The sequence below is a fragment of the Epargyreus clarus genome, unplaced genomic scaffold (assembly GCF_041222505.1).
Source record: "Epargyreus clarus isolate Ecla_fem2 unplaced genomic scaffold, WU_Ecla_fem_2.2 ptg000011l, whole genome shotgun sequence".
Classification (NCBI taxonomy): domain Eukaryota; kingdom Metazoa; phylum Arthropoda; class Insecta; order Lepidoptera; family Hesperiidae; genus Epargyreus; species Epargyreus clarus.
The window spans coordinates 1,925,699-1,948,654 of record NW_027332219.1 but is presented as its reverse complement, the minus strand read 5'-3'; the positions used below and the strand labels follow the sequence as shown (position 1 = coordinate 1,948,654).

Below are 22,956 nucleotides of genomic sequence, written 5' to 3'. Positions count from 1 at the left end.
CAGAGGACTAAACTGGAAAGCTTAAGAAAAGTATGTCCTTGCCACACCCTTTAAACCAGCGCTTAACACTGCTGTTATTAGGTAGGAATACGTGGGGCGGTGGTGCCGCCGGAGTCGAAGCACAAAGGGTTCTTACAAATACGTGTGGCGTAGAAATACGTTTGGCGGTAGTGCCGCCGGAGTCAATCCACAAAGGGTTCACTGTGGTAGCCTAGCCTAGCTAAGTCCTCAAGAGTGGCAACGGATCTGTAATGGCCCTTAGGTAGCACCCTTTTTAAATAGAGTTTATTACAAATGTCCACGGCCATAAAGCGAACATTTTTTTTTATAATATAGGAGTAGCAGACGAGCATGCAGTCTACCTGATGGTAAGTGGCTACTGCAGCCCATGGACATCTGTAAACAACCCCAGATAGGATTAGATATTCCTACCTGAGGTCGGCCACAGGTGCGCCGCTACCCCTGAGGACTAAGCTGGAACGCCTCGGAAAAGTCTGTCTCCCGTACCACACCCTTAAACCGGAACACAGCAGCGCCTAACACTAATGTTATTAGGTAGAAATAGGTGTGGCGGTGTTGCCGCCGGAGTCGAACCACAAAGGATTCTACCACCTCCATAAAATTAAAATTTTAAATAATAAAAATGATTTCATTAGATAAAATTGAAATTTCAAATGAGATGCATACTGCGACCTGATCATAAGTGATCATCGCCCATAATAAACATTTAATAAACATATGTAGCTAGACTATAAAAATAATTTGTTTACATCATAAATCTGTCCCACTGCTGGGCACGAGAATCCTCTCAGAGGGTCATTTTAGGTCGATACTTCGAGTAGGTACTCGGTGAAAGGTTATACCTAGGTATTTAAAACTAGCTGTGCCCCGCGGTTTCACCAGCGTTAAAAAGAAACAGAGGCACAGCTAGTTCTAAAATACAAGTAGCCTATGTCACTCCTTACTACATCAGCTACCTGCCAATAAAAGTCCCGTCAAAATCGGTCCAGACATTTCAGAGAATAACCAGACAAACAACAAACAGACAGACGAACAGACAGAAAAAATAAAAAAAATAGTACATTACAATACGAGGACGAAAAATTTTTTTCTGACAAGTGTGAGTTTGCAGGCCGAGCCGCAGGCGAGGACTGCAATCACACGAGTCAGAAAAACATTTTTCGTCCGCGTGTTGTATAAAATTTTATATTACGGGGTCGGAAACGGGGGTTTTGCGCACGCGAAGCGTGCGTAAAACGTCCATTTACGCACGCCGTGATATAAACGTTATTTTGGTGTATGTACCGTATATGTATATTCATATACACGTAGTAAAAAGTTGTTATTTCAATATTAAAAACAGGCATTACAATTTTATTTAAATGTATAGATCATATAGTAAATTTATGTGAAAAAATAAAAAAAAACAGTTTTTAATGACACCATTTATGTTTTTATTTTTTTTAATAAACCCTTGCATTCGATGCTTATACCATAAGCTATATTTTCCATGGACTCGTTTTTTTAAGTAATTATCTGGTGACCTAATAAAGAATAAGGAATAATAAGTACAAGGAATATATATTTGAGATAAATAACAACAAAAGAAAATAGATGAATAGATATGAATAGATGAAGAGAATAGATGAATCGAAAACTTTTATTCATATTCAGTAATGAATCGATTTAGCGAATAATTCTCTGATGCTATTTAGATAGTTTTATTTCAAAATTGTACAATTTGTTATTTTAGCCTTTTGGTACGCAAAGTATTCTTGCGTCCTCTATTTACTTATTACGTCTGTGGCGCCGTTGCCGTGTCGTCCCGTTGTCGTTCCATTGAAGCGCCAATATTGTGCAATATCTATCTTTATGTCCATTAAAATTATTATTGAACAGATATTACATATTAATTATCAACAAGTACAAGAAGAATCATCGCTTGTTTGTTATAATATTCCCAGAAATATGAATGATAGGTTAAAACTAGAAATGCGCCGAATAGTGGTTTCACCGAATAACCGAATACCGAATAATATTCGGTTTAACCTTTACCGAACCGAATATTCGGCCGAATTATTCGGTTTAGCATTTCTTTATTGTCAATTTGTCAGTTATGTGTGTTCGTTAACACTTTAAAAAGTTGATTTGACTTTTAAAAATAAATACTGGTTTAAGGTTTAAAATAAATGTTGACTATATATCTATAGATTAAGTAATAAATGTGTTGACTTGAGGTTTCAAAATAAATGTTGATTTGAAGTTTGATTGCTTTATTTTATTAGCTTTATTCAACACATTATTAATATGATTTGAGTTTGATTTATAATATAACATAAATCTTACATAAGAAGTTTTGTGTTTTAGTCCTGTACCATGTCGTGTACACAAGAAAATAGAAATACTCGAACCGAATATATTCGGCACCAAAACCGAATAATTCGGCCGAATACAAATAGCAAAAAAGATGCCGAATACCGAATACCAAACGAATATTCGGCGCATCTCTAGTTAAAACCTTAACCATTATTTTCTGAGAAGAGAGTCGTATCCAGCAAAATAATAGGAATAGGTTATGATAACGATGAATAAATAAAACAACATTACTTAGCTTTATTATAATCATATTATGATATTTACAATAAAATAAGTTAGTTACAAAATAGACATTAATAAGACAAAAATATACAGATACAATGACTAGGATAATTTTATTATTTTGGTTAGTCTAAGGGTCCGAGCAGACATGCTACTTACGAGTACATCTGTGATCGACGATTTGGCTACTTTTCGGAAGCTACATCTACAGCCTGGAGATATTTGAGCGCCGGTCGCATCTGCCTAATCTGCCTAATAACAGCAGTGTTAAGCGTTGCTGTGTTCTGGTTTGAAGGGTGTGGTAAGGGAGACATACTTTTCCAAGGTACTTCAGCTTAGTCCTCAGGGGTAGCGGCACGCCTATAGCCGACCTCAGGTTGTAATATCTAATCGTATCTGGGGTTGATTTAAGATGTGCGTGAGCGGCAGTAGTAGCTACTGGGGTGGGGTGGATTTAAGATGTGCATGAGCGGTAGCAGCAGCTACTGCCGCCACTGGACATCTGTAATCAACCCCAGATAGGATTAGATATTCCTACCTGAGGTCGGCCACAGATGCGCCGCTACTCTTGAGGACTAAGTTGAAACGCCTCGGAAAAGTATATCTCCCTTACTACACCCTTCAAAACGGAACACAGCAGCGCGTAACACTGCTGTTATTAGGTAGAAATAAAACCTACCTATAACAGTATAAAATAACAAAGAAATTCAATTGTCCAAAATTGTATTCCAATCTTTGAAAATTCCATCTTTAGCCGTTTCTATTATGGACATCACAATTTTAGTGATATCGCTAGGCCACTGATAGGTTACTCCGAACATGGATTTTAAGAGCACCTCCATCACATTAAACTCATATATTTTTCCATCCAAAGCCGCTACAAGGTACAGCGCAGCATCCACGCTATACGCTGTTGGCCTCTCTCTGACATAAAGATCCTTCTTATCACTTGTCCCATTCGCGTATAAGATATAGAAGGTGCCATCAGCGAAAAATGGTACACATTCATCCATTACGAATGACGGTCTCAACAGCTTCACTTCTTTGAAATCATCCGTAACACTAGCAATGTACGAAGAAATTTTACCATCAGATTTAACTATATGTGGAGAACCGTCGTCACAAGCAATATAATATATATTGTTATTAGTGTCTAAAACGAATTGCGTAGCGCAAACGATGCTTTGTATCCTCGTCTTTATCGTTCCATTCTTCTCTAACTTAAACATTTTATTGTCCGAATTCAAGAAGTATATAATATCAGAGTTATTAGCTTTTTGTATCTGGATGATATCGTCTCGGAATGGTCCGAATTTCTTAGCTGACAAGCTATCAGCGTCATATTTGTAAACGCCGTTTTTGGCGCCGAAGTATATCGTTTTGTCGACACCGTAATCAGATGTGGTGTCTCTACCGCCTTCTATCACTTCATAGGCTGCAAGACCTTCAAGAACGTAGATGCAACTACCACCATCTAGTCTTGGGTCAGCAATAGTGAAGAATATTGAAGGAATATCTGATATATCTCCGTGTATGTACGTCACACCGTCAGCGGGTACTAGAATACTTGTTATGTTGAACGGAGACGAGAATATCACTTGTTCCTTTCTGAATATTGATCTATATTCATTACCCTTGGCTATTTGTGCTATCAACAATAACTTGATTAGTCTTGATAACATCTTTGACTCCATTAGTCCTGGAAAACAAAATGTTTTGTTACATTTCAATATAGGTACTTACGCTTATAACTATAACTTATTTTACTTAGTAACTAATGTAAATAAATGATTATTTGGATAATGTACAGAATGCATCAGAATTTTAAGAGACATTTTAAATAGTGACGACTGAATATTCGATGTTGATTTCAACCAAGTTTCGGTCATAAAAGAGGTCTCGGTCAGTTTCCCATAATGTAGGCCGTCCCTATGTTTTTATGAGTGTGTAAATATGTAAATTCCATAAATGTGTACATTTCTATAAGTCTAAAATAGTAACGGTGTCGATTCCAACCGAAACAAGGACAGAATACGAAGGTTGAAAGGTGGTAGAAACCGTTATGATTGATGACGGTAATATTTTTTTTATAATATAGGAGTAGCAGACAGATATGAAAGAGATGCATTGTTTAAATTTAGTTGCTGCATCAAGCGTCCAAAATATATATATTTTTTACAATATAAGAGTAGCACACGAGCTTGCAGTCCACCTAATGGTAAATAGCTACTGCCGCCCACGGACATCTGTAATCAACCCCAGATAGGATTAGATATTCCTACCTGAGGTCGGCCAAAGATGGAATGCCTCGGAAAAGTATGTCTCTTTACCACACCCTTCAGACCAGAACACAGCAGCGTTTAACACTGCTGTTATGCGGTAGGAATAGGTGTGGCTATATGCCGCCGGAGTCGAAAAAGATTCTACCATTTTTAATTGCGGTGTGCAAACTCATTTACTACAAATCAATAAAACAAACGAAATTGTAAGTTGCCATCAATCTTTCAACTGTTTTTTCAAGAGCACGAACAGTTAGTGTTATATAATAGATACAGTTATTAATGATGCGCCTATCACGCGAGCCGTCGCAAAGAGTGAACGCACTGTATGTTCCTATGTTACGCGGTTCCATTGTACGCCGTCATTTTTTATAACATAGATATTGTTTTTTTTGTTGCAAAATTTAATAAGCAAGTGGCATATAGTATATTTGTATGGTATGTGGTCACTGCCGCGCAAATACCCTTTCATAACTCCATATGGTATAAGTAAGGTAAATAAGTATATACTTAGAATGGGAGATCTACCTAAAGTCGATCACGGATGCTAGGCCCTTTCTGAAAAATAAAATGATCGCCTCTAAAATTTGTGGCAGTAGAGAAAGTAGTAGTGGAGAAGTAAGGGACCAGAGTAGACAATATTGAACCATACTACCTTTTGAATTCTTATTAAAGATTTTTATATTCATATTATTTATCAAACGAGCATACTTTTTTTTTTAAATTGTATTTTTTTTTTAAATTTCTCCTACAGTATTCGACAGTACAAGATTTGAGAAAAACTTGTAAGGACTTTTTGGTAGGTAATTAAATTCTCTAAAAAAATGGTCTCTTATATATTTTTTGAAATGTTCATATTTATCAAGCTATTCCCAATTATAAGCAGCACAAAAAACATGTTGACTTTTCGGTACATAACATTTAACAATTTAAAATGACCTTAAGTCGGTCGGCGACACGTGTTCTTTTTATATAAACCTAAAAAAAAATCTCCCGTCATTTTTCGTCAAAAGGAAGGATTTTTTAGGGCGTCTCAAAAAATTTAATTTTTAACGACCACCCTAGAACAGTCCATCTGTTAATAAGTGGCCCCTGCCGTAAAATGCTAAAGTCTACTCCGGGTAATTGTAGTTAGGACCGTAGGCGTTAGGTCGGCTACAAGTGGAAGGTGGTAGAACCCTTTGTGGTTCGACTCCGGTGACACCACCGCCACACCTATTTCTACCTAATAACAGCAGTGTTAGGCGCTGCTGTGTTCCGGTTTGAAGGCTGTGGTAAGGGAGACAGACTTTTCTGAGGCGTTCCAGCTTAGTCCTCAGGGGTAGCGGCGCATCTGTGGCCGACCTCAGGTAGGAATATCTATTCCTATGTGGGGTTGATTACAGATGTCCATGGGCGGCAGTAGCCACTTACCATCAGGTGGACTGCATGCTCGTCTGCTACTCCTATATTATATAAAAAAGTGCGTTGCCACCCTTTAAGTCTAAGTAGGAACGCCTCGAATTCAATATCTCCCCCTTACCACATAAAGTTTTTACTCTGTAACAGTCAATTAGAATCCACTTTTGATCTATATTCATATTATACTTTGAAAATATTAATCCTTATTTTTTTGGTTAAATGCGCCTGTCTAGAAATACTAGTTCAACATCCAAAAAATCTCTTAAGTTTGATAGACCACTTATAAAAAAGGTTTTTTGGCTGCAATTTATAAAAATCGATATTGTGTAACTGGTATTTCAGCTTGACCTCTGTGTAATATGTACCGTCATATGCGCGAGAGGTCAATGAAAATGGTTTTTAGATTTTTTACAGCGGGTGGGGGGTTAATTCACAGCTGTATAAATACATAGCGAAGAAGATTTCATTGCCATGAACATCTATTATCAACCTCAGATAGGATAGGAATCGTATTTGTTGACAGATGCGTTATTACTCTTGAGGACTAAATTAGGACACCTTAATTGTCGCCCTTCAATCAGCATGTTATAATACAGAAATACTATTGACAGTGATTTTCAATAGTTATTGCCTATTTTTTTCATTAATATTTAAAACAAACTACTTGTATGCGAAAAAAACTTGGATTTTAACTAGCTGACGGCCCAGCAAACGTTGTGTTGCCATATAAATAAAAAAATGTTAATGGTAAACAACCCTTATCACTTAGGGGTATGAAAAATAGATAGTAGCCGATTCTCAGACCTACTGAATATGCATATAAAATTTGGTAAAAATCGGTAAAGCCGTTGCGGAGGAATACGGTAACTAACATTGTCACGAGAATTTTATATTTAGATATTTATCTTTAATAACTCATTTATTTACATTATTACTTATTTCATAAAAACTGTTTGTTTAAAAATCTCTGTCGAAATAAATTAACCAAAACAAAGTTAAACGAAAATGAAATTAATTTCATAATATATGTTAAAAAGTGGAAACGAGCTGTGGTTTCCTTCCTTCCTACTGAACCAGATATAACAGGTTTATTGGACTGTAAAGTTTCATTTACTACATGATTGGGTTCGAAATGGACCATTTCTACCCCAAAATCTCCGCCCGATAAGTTATCAAACGCCATTATATTATTATTAAATTATGTTTCGGTTATTTCGTTGATATTTTATGTATTCGCCCCATTTAGATATAAGTTCGTTCAACTTGAATAAATCGTTTTCTAGTGAAGCATCTATAGTCAGTTAAACACGTGAATTAATCGAAAGTGTGCGTTCGGTTGTGTCCACAGTAATGTAAGTATTTTGCAATATATCCCTAATTATTTGCTTTATAACAAGAAAATGTACCCAGTTTTGAGAATTGAAATAGTTGCGTAAAAAAGTTTTGACACGCCTCCGTGCTAAAATGTCCCTAAAATATTTGAAATAATTATTTATTTATTACGTAAATTACGCAATATTAGTTATTTATTCGTAAATTTTCTCTAAAAATGTTTTTATTTATCAAGAATTAAAAAAAAGAACTTACTAAAATAAGCCGTTTGTGGCTTGATTCAATTTCAGCGGCGAAGTATCTTTACTAATCTATGGCTTTATTACGTCTGATAGTGAATTTAACTACGACTTACAAGTTGTTTAAAACCGAAATATGATTATTTTTAACATAAATTGGCTTCGAAATTGTCTCTTACTTACAGTGTTTTTAGTCTTATATTCTTAATTTGTTTTTGCAATTACGCAGAATTAAATGACACGCAGTAATTAAATAAAAATATTGACATTTCCATGTCCATGTGAATTATATAAACCTATAGAAATTTTAAATGTAACACATAGGTAATCCTCGTTTATTTTTTAATTTTAATAGTTGTTAAATTCGTACGCAAACACTTTCCAGTATTTTTATTCCTCGGAGGGTTTTATTTCTCTAATTTTATGTTGTAATAGGTAAAATATCCGTTAGCTAAGATGTAAAATCAGTTGCATTAAACTTACAAAAAATCTATATGTTATTGTTTTCTAGAAGAGGTCGCTACTTAAGTCATTTTATCTTGTTTTTATTTAATGCCCAGTATATTATGTTGAATGGAATTTCATTAATCGAATACTTTTATTTTTCTGACTATAGGTTAAACATGATTTTACACTTAAAACATAAAGAACGCTATATTCCACCTAACATTAAATTTCCAATGTCTATTATTCAAACAAACGTAACTCGTAACTTAAATTTGATTTAAATACAACGAACGTTCTAACTTTATTTTTTGCTTAGTTTAGTATTTAAGATAAATTCGAGACATATCGATATTACTCCGTAGGTAAATAGAATTTCGGTAATATATTTGTATAATGCATAATGTTATAACTAACGTGCAAAATCAATTATGTAAAGGGTACGGGTGACATATTTTTCTGAGGCATTCCAGCTTAGTACTCAGTACTGTGACTGCTGACCTCAGGTAGGAATTTAATCATAGCTGGCGTTGTTAACATCAAGTGGACTGCATGCTCGTCTGTTTTTTTTTTATAATATAAGAGTAGCAGACGAGCATGCAGTCCACCTGATGGTAAGTGGCTACTGCCGCCCATGGACATCTGTAATCAACCCCAGATAGGATTAGATATTCCTACCTGAGGTCGGCCACAGATGCGCCGCTACCCCTGAGGACTAAGCTGGAACGCCTCGGAAAAGTCTGGCTCCTTTACCACACCCTTCAAACCGGAACACAGCAGCGCCTAACACTGCTGTTATTAGGTAGAAATAGGTGTGGCGGTGGTGCCGCCGGAGTCGAACCACAAAGGGTTCTACCACCTTCAAAACATGGTATTCCTATATTAAAAAAAAAACTTGGCCAGCGCGGTTGACTATGGCTAAAAACATTTTCATTTTCAGAGTGGGACAGTAATACGTCGATGACAGATGTCCAAAGATAGTTTCCTACTTTAATCTCATTATTAAGCCACTATTCTCTTCTTTCCAGAGCTTCGCGATGCTGCCACTCATATTACTATTAGTTACTGCAACATACGCGAACAACTGTTCTTATATCTACGATGGATTCCGGTACACAAGAACCTCCATTCTGACTATCAAAGGCCTGCCTTCAAATCTAGCTTACAATCCGAAAACCAAAGACCTGTTTTTCACATTAATAGACCTCGATACATTGTTGAATGACAACGTACAAACGAGAATGGATCAGTATGTTCTAAGGAATGGAGAACCTAGGAAGATTGATAATGTCAACGGCCAAGCAGCAGCATATGACGTGAAAAACGACAGAGTTTATATCGCAAGTGATACAGGACTTAATGTGTTAGACGGATCAGATGAAGCTAGTTTCTTCAGTCTCAAAGACGAAGACATAGTCCAGCTTTACAAACCCGCACACAACGACAATCTTTACGCTGTGTTCTATCCGGATAACGAAGTCTACGTCATCGATGTGAATAAAAATGAGAAAAAGAAGTTAGAATATGTACCGTGCGCATTCGTTCTTGCTGTGGACGCTGAAGAGAATGTTTATTACGAATGTGATTCAAAATACGTGAAAATGATGCTCAAAGACTTCCAAGAACCTATAGAGTTTGTTGGTATCGCTAAAAATGCGGCCAGAGCGATGACAGTAGACGAAAATAATAGGGTGATACTAGCGGCAAATGACGGCTTATATTGGCTAAGACCAGATAGTCTAATCCCAAAGAAGTTGATGAGTCTAGATTTCGTGCCATCAGGTATTGTGTTAAACGGTGATGATTTATTTTTATCGACTAGAGGCATAATTTATCAGTTCAATGGCGCTCAGTGTGAATAATTACGAATAAATTGACTTTCAGTTTATAAACAAATGTTTTTGTCTCTTTCACTGGTTCTAAACTAATAAAGGAGTGTTTTTACGATTACTATAATGAAGTTAGGTATTTTATATTATATTTTCTTCGCGATTTTTATTATATTTTAATGAAAAGGAAAGTTAGTTTAGCGGTTTCACTTGAGTTATTTTATGTTTTGTGTTTATATTTATCGAAATAGTAAAACTGAGTACATATTTTTCATACCACAATCTATCAGATTCTTTTCTTCATTCTTTCTTTATCATAAAATACGTAACATTATACTCACCTCTACATTCGTGAACTCTTTGTTCGACTCCGGCGGCACCACCGCCACACCTATTTCTGCCTCATAACAGCAGTGTTAAACGCTACTGTGTTCTGGTTTAAAGGGTGCGGTAAGGGAGACATACTTTATCGATGCATTCCAGCTTAATCCACAGGGGTAGCGGCGCTTCTGTGGCCGACCTCAGGTAGGAATCTAAGCCTATCTGGGATGATTACAGATGTCCGTGGGCGACTCTAGCCACTTATCATCAGGTGGGTATCTAGATACCTACCGCATCTGTGGTCTACTTCATGTAGGTATCTAGATACGTACCCGAAGTTGACCACAGATGCGTCGCTACCCCTGAGAGCCAACTTGGAACGTCTCGGAAACGTCTCTCGGAAAGTATCCCTTTACCACACTCGTCAAACCAGAGCACAGCGGAAATAACTCACCATTAAGTTATTGTATCTTTGTATTGCTACTTCTCATATTTTTAAAAATCCTCTAATATTAAAAAAAATTACAAAATTTGATTTTTACTTACTTCTCGATTTCGTTTTTTTCTAGAGTAGACTTCTTTAGGGCTACAGGATTCACGTGTGAATGAATAGAGAGCCCTTATTGTTTATTTATGAGGCAAAATTATTCAACTTACATCATTGATTTAATCTATCATTCCCTACGTACAGGATGTTCAAAATCTAATAATTTCGGTTTAACCCATACTTTTATTGTTGTTACCATATTAATTTTCCTTTTTTGAAAACTTTTTTTGAAGGTGGTAGAACCCTTTGTGGTTTGACTCCGGCAGCACCACCGCCACACTTATTTCTGCCTAATAACAGCAGTATTAGGCGCTGTTTTGTTGTGTGCGCTGTTATCGAACCTGTATTTTTGAAAATGTATCAACCTGACCCTGAAATTGACAGTTTATGGCTTATCCATATATGTAATTTGTTTTTTTTTTTTATAATATAGAAGTAACAGACGAGCATGCAGCCCACCTGATGGTAAGTGGCTATTGCCGCCCATGGATATCTGTAATCAACTCCAGATAGGATTAGATATTCCTGCCTGAGGTCAGCCACAGATACGCCGCCCCTGAGGACCAAGCTGGAACGCCTCGGAAAAGTACTACACCCTTCAAAACGGAACACGGCAGCGCCTAACACTGCTGTTATTAGCTAGAAATAGGTGTGCTGGTAGTGCCTTCGGAGTTGAACCACAAGGGGTTCTACCACCTTCAAAAATTTTGTAGTTTGATGTAATAAAGCCACATATGTATCAGAGGCGTTTCAAGTAATCCTCACAGGTAAGTGATATGGTCGACACAGGGAAGACACTAATCCTATGTGGGGTTGATTCCAGATGTATATGAATTTTAGCCACCAACCACTAGATGGATTACAGTACCCTTAGTATGAGTTTTTACGTTTTTACAAAAATGACTGTTTATGTTTATGTTTATGTTTACGTATTTCCCATACATTTCCAATCAGTTCTGATACAGTCCGCTAGGGGCGCTGATTGGAAATATATGGGCAAATACGTAAACAAATACAAAAACACTCATTTTTGTAAAAACATAAAAACTCATACTAAGGGTACAGGATCGTCTGTATTTTAAATATATAAAAAAAACAGAAAGGTGGTAGAACTAGAAAGAAAGAAACATTTATTTCGTAGTGGCACTACAATATAATAATAAAAAAAAGAATTTATTAGATACTTTTGGTTTGATCGTGTAAACCGTGTGTATTAAAACTATCTCAGGATTTTACTGAGGGATCTTTAAATAAAACACGTACTGCCGATTTGGAGGCTGGTTTAATGACTAACTTAAACATTACAAGGTCTCATACGGTGGCCCAGACCGCTGACTTCGCATATATATTATTTAGGCTGTCGCCATAGGTTTATACATAATTATAGTTAATCTAAGGCAGAGGATTCTGTGGTTTTCATAACTAGATAGATGAGCAAATAAAAAAAAATAAAAAATAAACAATTGTAATAAAATACAAGTGATATCACAATATAAACTCTACTTTTTCGTTATAGGTAATAGCAATGATTTGAAGCGTAAAGAGACTCTTACCTACATTTTAACTGTGTCCTGCTCTTTGACACACATCTGTTATCAACTTGAAGTAGAACGCTGACCTATAACACCAATAGACAATAGATCAACTTACGAGGCGTCACAAATTAGTACTCAGTAACGCATCTGTGAATAACCTAAAATACACTAATCATATCAGTTGTTAAGGGTAAATAATCATGTGTGCGTCAAACTTCTAGTCCACTTTGAAGTTGTTGCGCGCAGGGGGCCGCCATCTTTTAAAAATCAACATAGTTCAGGAAAGTTTGATTTCCTCCTTAAAACAGTAAAATATTCCGTCATAAACAGTTGAACGAACTTAAACCCTTTTTGATTTTTCGCTTATCCATTGTATAAAACTAACTAAAATTGTCATATTTTGCTTAAAAAGTTAAATTTCCTGCAAAAAAGTAAAAGTATGATTAAAATAATATTGTTTTAAGAGATGGTAGTAGCCCCCCAGGTTTAGTTAGCATATGCCTACTCCATAACGTAAGGGCACACTAACGCAGCTATGTACCTGTGGGCGAGAGCGGGCAGCGGGTGCCGGGGGCCCCGCGCTGTCTTCGTCTGGCTAATATCATTGCTATTGCGACGCGACTCGTTTCTATATTCGGAGCGGACTAGCAGTTTGGCGTGGACTTTAACCGTGTAACAGAAGGAGTGGATGAATCGACTGACATATATGAAGCGATTATCTTCAAGAGTGACAACGCGCCTGTGATAGGCTTTGAGTAAAATAGAAGTTCTACATGGAGTTTCTTACAGATTACACCGGCGGCACCACCGCCATACCTCTTTCTACCTAATAACAGCAGTGTTAGGCGCTGTTGTGTTCCGGTTTGAAGGGTGTGGTAAGGGAGACATACTTTTCTGAGGCGCCGCGCCCTGAGGAGTACTCAGGGGTAGCGGCACATCTGTGGCCGACCTCAGGTCATATCTAATCCTATCTAGAGTTGATTACAGATATCCACAGGAGGCAGTAGCCACTCAGCACCATCAGATATATTGCACATTCATTTGCTACTCCTATAACTTACAAATAACTAAAAAAAAAATACATAAAAAACTAATTTACATAAAAACATCAGCATGTATAACACGTGAACTAGTCGTGCAGTAAAGTTTATAAACAGCCGGGTAACATGACACAATGGCAATGTTTTATAAAGAAGCGATAGAACGAAAGCAGATAGATTTGCAAGGCGATTGAACTGGAAACACTGAAGGTATGTCATAACTATTTTCAGTAAATTCGGGCGTTATAAGTCTATTTTTTTTAGTTTTGGGTGATATCCTACATAGTTTTTGTTAATAACTCTCTTTTTAAAATGTTATATAAATAATAATATCTTTATTCTTTATTTCAGGGGGCGTACCTCCATCTTTTAAAAATAATTATATTTCAGGAAACTTATATTTCAATATTGCATCAACATTATTTTGTTTCGTACCACGACCTCCTTAAAACAGTAAAATATTCCGTCATACTCAGTTGAACAAACTCACACCCTTATTCATTTTTCGCTTATCCATTTTATAAAACCAACTGAAATTGTCATAAAGTTAAATTTCATGAAAAAAAAGAATGAATGAATTTCGACCGACATAATACAAAACTGCTTATCGTAATGTTATAAAAACAATATTACTTTAACGAGGTCGTGGTACGAAATTTCAATGTAGAATTAAAATAATATTGTTTTAAAAGATGGTAGTAGCCTCTAGACCTTTTTTACAGTCCATAGCTTTGGTTCATACTTACACATATTTTTGTAACTCTCCGTTAGAAATATTAAAACAAAAACAAAAGGGTTAGTGTTAAAGACAACTGACTTATATAAAAAAATCCGACTAAAGATTATTGAGCATTAAAAAGACCATTGAGAAAGTAAATAAACACGTCGTAAAAAAAAACAGTAGTATTTTAAAATTTAAAAAATTATAGAAAATACTTTTTAAAAATACGAGTAGATGTAGATTAAACTCTTATAAGTATAATTGTTCCTTAATTAATACTGATTTAATGGGTGAGAAAAACGTACCTAATTATTTGATGCGTTGCGACAAACTTCTCAATATTAGAGAGAAAGGTTTTATCTACTTCAAATTTAAATCCATTTTTCTTCTTTCATTCTTTGGAATGCATGCAACAAAGATCATGTACCCCACTTGTTAATTGATCGTATTAATGTACCTTGCTTTACACACTGAACACCGGTATATTTTAGAACTCTGCGTTATGACGGATTTCTGTTTTATTTTGATGTACAACTATTTAAATGCTTCAAATCTTTTTTCAGGTTATTTGTCATGAGTCTACCATGCGAGCCCTAAAAAAGATAATTGCCATTTACTTCACAACTTTCTTCATCAACGTTAATGGAGAGAAATGTGAAAGGATTAAAATCGGCGACGAGTTCTACAAACGACATCTCCTAGCAACCATTGATGGGTATCCTACAGGTATCGTGATAGACCCCAAAACAGAGAATATATTCTTTATGTTAAATAAACGGAACTATACCAAAGGGATCTATCTTCTACGTCACGGATCCCTCGGAGTTAAAGAACTCCTTATATCTGATGACATAATAGGCCAATGTGTTGGTATAGACAGCGTGAATAATATCATTTATATCGGAACCAATCAAGGACTAGTAACTTATGATTATTCCAGATCGGAAATTAACACAGAGAGGCCAATAGGAGATGATGATGTACGAAACATATTCATTGACAAAACTGACAATCAAATGTATATAACAACTGGATCTAATCATGAAATTTTCAAATTTATCAACGGGTCAGCAGCTGTGAAACGTTTCGATAAAGTTCCCAAAGCTTATAATTTTGTTTTGGATCCCCAAGGAAATGCGTTTTACGAATTTGTTGACGGAAGACTGTATTTCCTATCAGTCGACTTATACGAACCCGTTCAATATAAAGGATTTACTAGAGAATTGAAATTTATATTGCAATTGAGTAATAATGATGAAGCAATCGTGGCTGTTAAAGGATCAATGTTCAAGTTGAATACTAAGAGTATTCTACCAACGAAAATAGGAAGACTCGGCTTCAAGATTACGGGGATGGCGTTCGATTTCAGGAATAATATTGTCATTGGGACCAAAGGGAAGATCTATAGGTACAAGCCGATAGATTCTAATGATCCGTGTCCATCTGATGATTACTTTATGTCTAGTATTTAACTATTTACAGTCTCAATATATAATTCTTTGTAGTTGAAATAAACTTTGTGATTAACTTGATTATAGTATTTTTATTTAATAAACATTACCCCGTTATTTATATTCAGTCTATTTTTTTGCTTACCAAAAATCGCCATTAGACAATTGCTGCCTACTAGAAATTATACAATTTCAATCTTTTTTGCATCATTTTTTTATGTATAGCAAAGATAAAAAAAAGTTTTTAATAAGCAACAATTGCCAAACTTAGATCGTAGATAGGCAAAACTTTGGATAGATTTAATAATAATAACGATGAAAAATAACTAAGCAATTATTCTATACATTTTATTTTACTTTACATTCGTAGCAAAACATTGTCATCAGAACTCTACCTATCTGGGATTTATTATGTAGATATAAATGCAGCAGTAGCCACTTACCATCACATGGACTGCATGCTCTATTCCTAATTCTGTTTTAAAAAAAATGTCATTTAACTTGCTTCTATGTGCATTATGTAATATAATGATTTTTTGCTTTGTAACTGTTATTTCGTAATAACTTCTTCGATTCTACATCATCATTGTAAATTCTGATTATTCATTGATATTTGCTCTCGTAACAAATTTCTCTTACGCCTGCCATTAAGTAAATTGTTTAATATGTGTAACGTTTTTATGATATTTACGACAGTATTAAATAGTGGACTACTTAAATGAGTAGTACATAACTAACTAACTATATCAAACAACTTACAGCTCAAATCTAGGTCTAGAATCTAGATTATGAAATTTTGTGCAAGAATTTCTTATATAACGTAAACGTAATAATTTGAAGGTGGTAGAACCCTTTGTGGTTCGACTCCGGCGGCACCATCACCACACCTATTTCTGCCTAATAACAGCAGTGTTAGGCGCTGCTGTGTTCCGTTTTTAAGGGTGTAGTAAGGGAGACATACGTTTCCGAGGCGTTCCAGCTTAATCCTCAGGGATAGCGGCGCATCTGTGGCCGACCTCAGGTAGGAATATCTAATCCTATCTGGGGTTGATTACAGATGTCGTGGGCGGCAGTAGCCACTTACCATCAGGTGGACTGCATGCTCGTCTTCTACTCCTGTATTATAAAAAAATATGGGCATTCATTCTTTTTTAACATTTCCCCCTTATAGAGAATGAAAGTCTGTTTCTTAATAAAACTACAATACTGCCTCACTAAAGTTAACACCTACATTATCTTTTTATTTGTAAATAAAGCCATAAATACAATAATAATTAAATCAATTAAATTAATCATGTTAAATTGAAAAACAAACAATACAAATTAATATGCTTCCTTTTGCACAGAGCTGAGTAAATGTTTGCGCACACGTCATTGGAGATGAACGCCATCTATCGGCACATTTCGAAACTAAAGAATTGGAACATAAAGTAGCGATTCAGCCACTAGATGGAGCCACAGATAGTGAATTCATCTTGAATGAGATTCTTGTGCTAATCATAGATTAGTATCTAATTATACTAATCTATGGTGCTAATTATTTATTTATTTTTGATTTATATTTAATTATAGATTACTATTTATAATTATAATGACATGTAAGCTAAGGTTAAATGAAATTCTTAACTTATGTTAAATATGTTTACTAAAAATATACGAAGAATGAAAATATTACATTGAATGATTTAGGTAGGTATAAAAAAAATAAATATTTTTAAAATAATAATATTTTTTAAAACTTTTTATAAATTTTTGTCCTTGTTTTTTCTTAAGTAAAAATTCTTGATATTATAAAATCATAATTATCAATAATCATAACAAATTGTAAAAAATATTTAACATATGTAATAAATAGACAGATTATTTAGTATATTGATAAAATTAAAGCAAAATTAGATTGGGCTCGTCCGGGATTTGAACCCGGGACCTCTCGCACCCTAAGCGAAAATCATACCCCTAGACCAACGAGCCGGTTAACCAGTGATTTGAAATTATTATAAACATTCTTTATAAGATTATTTTGACAAAATTTTGATTATTTTTTAACAAAATGGACGAAATTATATTTCTAAGATATTTTCAATTGATTGATTTTCAATTTTTTTTTATTCAAAATAGGTTCTTTACAGAGCACTTATTTTGAATTTCAATACCATTACTACCACTTCCTTCACAAGGTGTTTCGTTATTAATTATAATAATCGTGATTGATTTTATTTAGTTAATTTTTGGTTACATTCATTTAAGTAAAGTAATATAACAAGAAATTGTTCCAAATATCATGCAAGCTGAAAGATTTAGAAGTAGGAAAGTCTATATTTAATATACTTCTGTAATCAGTATAAAATGCATGGTAAAAAATATTATTTTAATGTACTTTATGTGTTATTTAATAAAAAGATTATGTCTAACACATCGGCAATCTTTACACACCTTTAAGAACTTTTTAACCTCATTCTTTTACACATTACAGAACAAAAACATATTTATTACGATTATTAAAAAACATAACAATAATTGAAATAATATAAAAAGTAAAATGATAATATAACAATATTTTAAATTAAATATAAAAAGCTATATCCCAATTGCTGTATCTGCTTTACTTTAAAGATAAATCAAAAATTGTTACCTGGGATTCGAACTGAAGACTACGCGTGAAAGTATCACAACTCCACTCTGTATCAAATAAATACATAAAATATTAAGCCTCTTCACCCAAATATTGAATCAAGGTTAATAGAACGCGAATCGAGCAGATTGTGTAACTTCCGTAATATAATATACATATATGTATAATAATAGATTCATGTAACACCGAAACCTATCAGTATTGCACGAGGAAGTGGCAACTCATTCTGTAAAGGAGTGTATACACTATGTATATTGCCAATAAATCATTATTGAAAATTATGATTTTTGGTAGGAATCTAATCTTGCAAGAGATCCCACTCTTACTCAGGTCCCGCTCGAACCGCCCGGTCAGCGACCCCGGGAAAGACGGCTGTATGTGTGGTCGCATACCGTCGTACACACCAGACGGTGTGGCGAGCGTCAAGCTCACCTGGGCGGAGCCCGACGGGGCAACGCGCTAAGAGAACTCCGGTTGCATTTCTTTGGAGATCCCGGAGCCCTCTACCCAGCGCCGAGGACGGCCACCGGGTTTTAGTGCGGTAAGAATCCCACATAACTTCGTGTCGCTCCCATGGCATCGGGTACCTTTTGAAGGTTTCCCCCTCGTTAAAAAATAAGGAATCTTATCTTATCTGGGGTACAGATGTCCATGAGCGGCAGTAGCCACTCACCGCCAGGTAAACCGGATGGTGGTTTGCTTTTTCGATGTTATAATTAATTCACGGTGGTAGAACCCTTTGTGGTGTGGTCCGTCGACACCACCGCTACACCTATTTCTGCCTAATAATAGTAGTGTTAAGCGCTGCTGTGTTCCGGTTTGAGGGGTGTGGTAAGGGAGACATACTTTTTCGAGGTATTCCAACTTAGTCCTCAGTGGTAGCGGTTCATCTATGGCCGACTTTTGGTAGGCATCTAATCTTATCTGGGGTTGATTACAGATTTCGATGGTCGGCAGTAGGCATTTATTATCTGGTATACTGGATGCTCGTATGCTTTTTACTACGCTTTTATTAGCTTGACCTGTATGTAACGGAATCTTTGAACTCGTTTTTTACCCACTTTGAACGGTCCGATTAATTTAAAATTGTGAACAATTATCAAGAACCGATGACAATACATGATTTTAATAATTTTATCCTATTCTCCTCATCAGGATCGTCAGGAATCAGGATTGACGAACTTCCTTATGCGATGAATTTTAGCATGGTTTTTAGTTTTTAAACAATAATTATTCAAAACTATTTAAATAAATACATTGTTTTTACAGGAAATTCTAATTTTTTTCAACCACCATTTTTATAGATTATGGAAACATTGATTCTAAAACGACGATAGACGAAGTAAGTTTGAGAACCTCTGTTGACTGATCAATATGACCTGATTTTGAAGATCGTAACGGAAATGACGCAGCTATATACTATATCGTTACTTAAGTAAGATCACATCGGTAATATTGTTCAATTACTATAAGTATGTACGTTGTATAAGTTATGTGCGTAAAGGTTAAACGCACTTTTGATTTGTTTTAACTTTAACATACATAAGAGATGATTTCTTTTATAATGTAGGGGTAGCAGACGAGCATGCAGTCCAACTGATGGTAAGTGGCTATTACCATGGGCATCTGATATCAACCCCAGATAAGAATAGTATCCTACCTGAGGTCGGCCATAGACGCGCTGGTACACTTTCGCTGGAACGTCTCAGATAGTATATTTCCCTTACCACATTATAACCAAAACACAGCAGCACTTAACACTGCTGTTATCAGGTGTGACAGGTGCCGCCAGAGTCCAACCGCAGAGGATTCTACCACCTTTAAGTTTACCTTTTTTTCCAGCGCACAGGCCTAGTGCGAATTGTTAGACTTCACACAGCCATGAGACCTATTTTTAGCTTTTTAACTTTCAGGTGTGCAGGATTCCTCGCAATGTTTTCTGTCACCATTTAAGCATGTGATTCATTTTTATTCGAACCTTGGACGTTCTGATTGAGGAGTCAGTTTTATAACCACTGAACTATCACTACTTTTATCGGTACACCACCACAGGTATACTATAACAAAAACACACAATAATATACTTGACAAAAAATGTAGCATTTAATTACAACATACTTTTTGTGCCATTTTTTTGTACTATAAAGTAAGTGGATACTGTCACCCATTAACTATAACCAACTCCATATAGGACAGGTTTTGAAGGTGGTAGAACCCTTTGTGGTTCGACTCCGGCGGCGCCATCGCCACACCTATTTCTACCTAATAACAGCAGTGTTAGGCGCTGCTGTGTTCCGGTTTGAAGGGTGTGGTAAGGGAGACAGACTTTTCCGAGGCGTTCCAGCTTAGTCCTCAGGTAGTGTCGCATGTGGGGTAGACCTCAGGTAGGAATCTTATCTTATCAGGGGTTGATTACAGATGTCCATGGAAGGCAGTAACGCATCAGGTGGACTGCATGCCATAACACAGCAGCGCTTAACACTGCTGTTATTAGGCAGAAACAGGCGTCGTGGTGGTGCCGTCGGAGTCCAACCACGGAAGGTTCTACCTTCAAACCTAATCTTTCTTTAAATTTTAGCGACATATCATTATGTCAATGCAATCAGCACATAATTAACAAATCATTGTTTTTAGAACCCAACACCGCATAATGAGTAATTACGTAAATGAAACAATAGCATCTCAACCGGGTGATTTTCATTGTGCTAAAGTGAAACCAGTCTCATGGGCACGAAAAACAACCGATTGTGATCTATGTACACGATCGTTGCTAGTGTGAACCGGTGAACTTTGGTTAGGTAACTTGAAATTATTATTGAATTACTTTAAGTTAGTTAAATACTAACTTAAAGTAATTCAATAATAATTTCATTATTTATAGTTCAGCATGAAAAAAATAAAAAACGGCTAATTTGATTAAAAAAACGACCAATTCTATAAGAGAAACGATAAAAAAAAAACCAAATCGAAAAGAAAAACGGCCGATTGTGATCTATGTACACGATCGTTGCTAGTGTGAACCGGTGAACTTTGGTTAGGTAACTTGATATAATGATTGAATTATTTTAAGTTAGTATTTAATTATTTTTAGTTAAGCAAGAAAAAGATAAAAAACGACGAAAAAACAACCAATTCGATAAGAAAAACAACCGACTCTGATCTATGTACTTGTTTTTGCGTTGCTAGTGTGAACCGGTGAACTTTGGTTAGGTAACTTAAAATAATTCAATAATTATTTTTAGTTAAGCAAGAAAAAGATAAAAAACGACGGAAAGTAAAGCAACCAATTCGATAAGAAAAACGACCGACTGTGATCTATGTACACAACCGTTGCAAGCGTGAACCGGTGAACTTTTGTTAGATAACTTAAAATAATTCAATATTTTTTTTTAGTTAAGCAAGAAAAAAAATAAAAAACGACTAATTCGATTAAAAAAACAACCAATTCTATAAGAAAAACGGCCGATTGTGATCTATGTACACAACCGTTGCTAGTGTGAACCGGTGTACTTTTGTTAGATAACTTAAAATAATTCAATAACATACCTTTTGAAGGTTCCGTAGCCAAAGGGTAATAAAGGAACCCTATTACTCTGCTGTTTGTTTGTCTGTCACAGGAGTTTATCTCGAGAACCGTACAAAGATAAAAAAACCTTAAAAATAAATAGGGGTCGCCATACAAGAAACCGTAATAGGTAGACATTTTAGAAATATTTTTTTTTACAATTTATTAATTTATATAGCAAAAAAAAAAACGAAATGGTAGTCGACTCGCACTTGACCTATTTTTATATATATTATACATATTATATTATGTATAGATTATATTTTACGACTTATGTATATGTAATTTAGAAAAATCTTGAAAAAATGCGCGGCCGTGTTTCTAGCCACTAAGTCATTACTAAATCAACCGGTTGGTAATAATCATCATAATTACTATGATTAAATGTCAGCAATCGCTCAAGCAAAGGTAAAAACATTCGAAGATTAATCTCAATCATCCGTAAAAGACATGAACATCATATAAGTCAACACATATATAAAATGTTACTAAACCATTGCTTCTCTTCTGAAAGCTTGATAATAATAACGAAGTTAAAACCAGCAATGAATTTCTACTAGTGAATTGTTACAAGACCATTGCTTCGTAACTGAGAGTTTAATAATGATAAAGCAGTTATAACCAGCAATGGATATGTAATAATGAGCGCTTAAAGTTTAAGTAAAAGTAGATTCCTACCACGGGGCTCGTTCAACTTATAACTAAAAACAGTTGCTTTCAAAGCACAGTACGTAATTATCAGTAGATACGTGTTGACGTGTAATGGAATGTCATTTAAAAATAAAACATTTTTAATCTGTCGTAAATAATTTACTTTTCTGTGCGCGTGTTTTTTTGCTAAGTTTATTGTGGTTTGCGGGTCGGATGCCAATTGAATTGTAAGTTATTTTATTATTATTTGTTTTTCATTTTAAATTTTAAAACAAATCTTTTCTAATTTTTTGTTTTTTTTTTATTCTTAATAAATTTCGAATGAAGTCAAAAAATCTATTTAAAAATCATTGACATCTTTTAAAACTACA

General features: G+C 35.2%; 3 protein-coding genes and 1 non-coding gene across 4 annotated transcripts; 2 read left to right on the top strand and 2 right to left on the bottom strand.

Moving 5' to 3' along the window:
• Nucleotides 1-3,085: 3,085 nt before the first annotated feature.
• LOC140745809 (uncharacterized) lies at nucleotides 3,086-11,054 on the bottom strand. Its single transcript, XM_073077726.1, has 2 exons — nucleotides 10,990-11,054; nucleotides 3,086-4,297 (listed from the first exon to the last, which is right to left on the bottom strand). The coding sequence occupies exon 2, from the start codon at nucleotides 4,290-4,292 to the stop codon at nucleotides 3,306-3,308; it is 987 nt and encodes a 328-aa protein (XP_072933827.1). The 5' UTR covers nucleotides 4,293-4,297; nucleotides 10,990-11,054; the 3' UTR covers nucleotides 3,086-3,305.
• On the top strand, nucleotides 7,377-10,189 carry LOC140745810 (uncharacterized). The gene is made up of 2 exons (XM_073077727.1): nucleotides 7,377-7,630; nucleotides 9,322-10,189. Exon 2 carries the CDS (start codon nucleotides 9,331-9,333, stop codon nucleotides 10,153-10,155), a length of 825 nt encoding a protein of 274 aa, XP_072933828.1. The 5' UTR covers nucleotides 7,377-7,630; nucleotides 9,322-9,330; the 3' UTR covers nucleotides 10,156-10,189.
• Nucleotides 11,055-13,614: 2,560 nt separating the features above from the next.
• LOC140745808 (uncharacterized) lies at nucleotides 13,615-15,818 on the top strand. The gene is made up of 2 exons (XM_073077725.1): nucleotides 13,615-13,775; nucleotides 14,850-15,818. The coding sequence occupies exon 2, from the start codon at nucleotides 14,871-14,873 to the stop codon at nucleotides 15,756-15,758; it is 888 nt and encodes a 295-aa protein (XP_072933826.1). The 5' UTR covers nucleotides 13,615-13,775; nucleotides 14,850-14,870; the 3' UTR covers nucleotides 15,759-15,818.
• Nucleotides 15,819-17,636: 1,818 nt separating this feature from the next.
• On the bottom strand, nucleotides 17,637-17,708 carry TRNAP-AGG (transfer RNA proline (anticodon AGG)). The gene has a single exon. It is a non-coding gene; the product is annotated as a tRNA-Pro (tRNA).
• Between the last annotated feature and the right edge of the window lie 5,248 nt (nucleotides 17,709-22,956).

Excerpts from the sequence above, each read along its gene's own strand:
- LOC140745809 (XM_073077726.1), bottom strand. The coding sequence starts at position 4,292 with ATGGAGTCAAAGATGTTATCAAGACTAATCAAGTTATTGTTGATAGCA.
- LOC140745810 (XM_073077727.1), top strand. The coding sequence starts at position 9,331 with ATGCTGCCACTCATATTACTATTAGTTACTGCAACATACGCGAACAAC.
- LOC140745808 (XM_073077725.1), top strand. The coding sequence starts at position 14,871 with ATGCGAGCCCTAAAAAAGATAATTGCCATTTACTTCACAACTTTCTTC.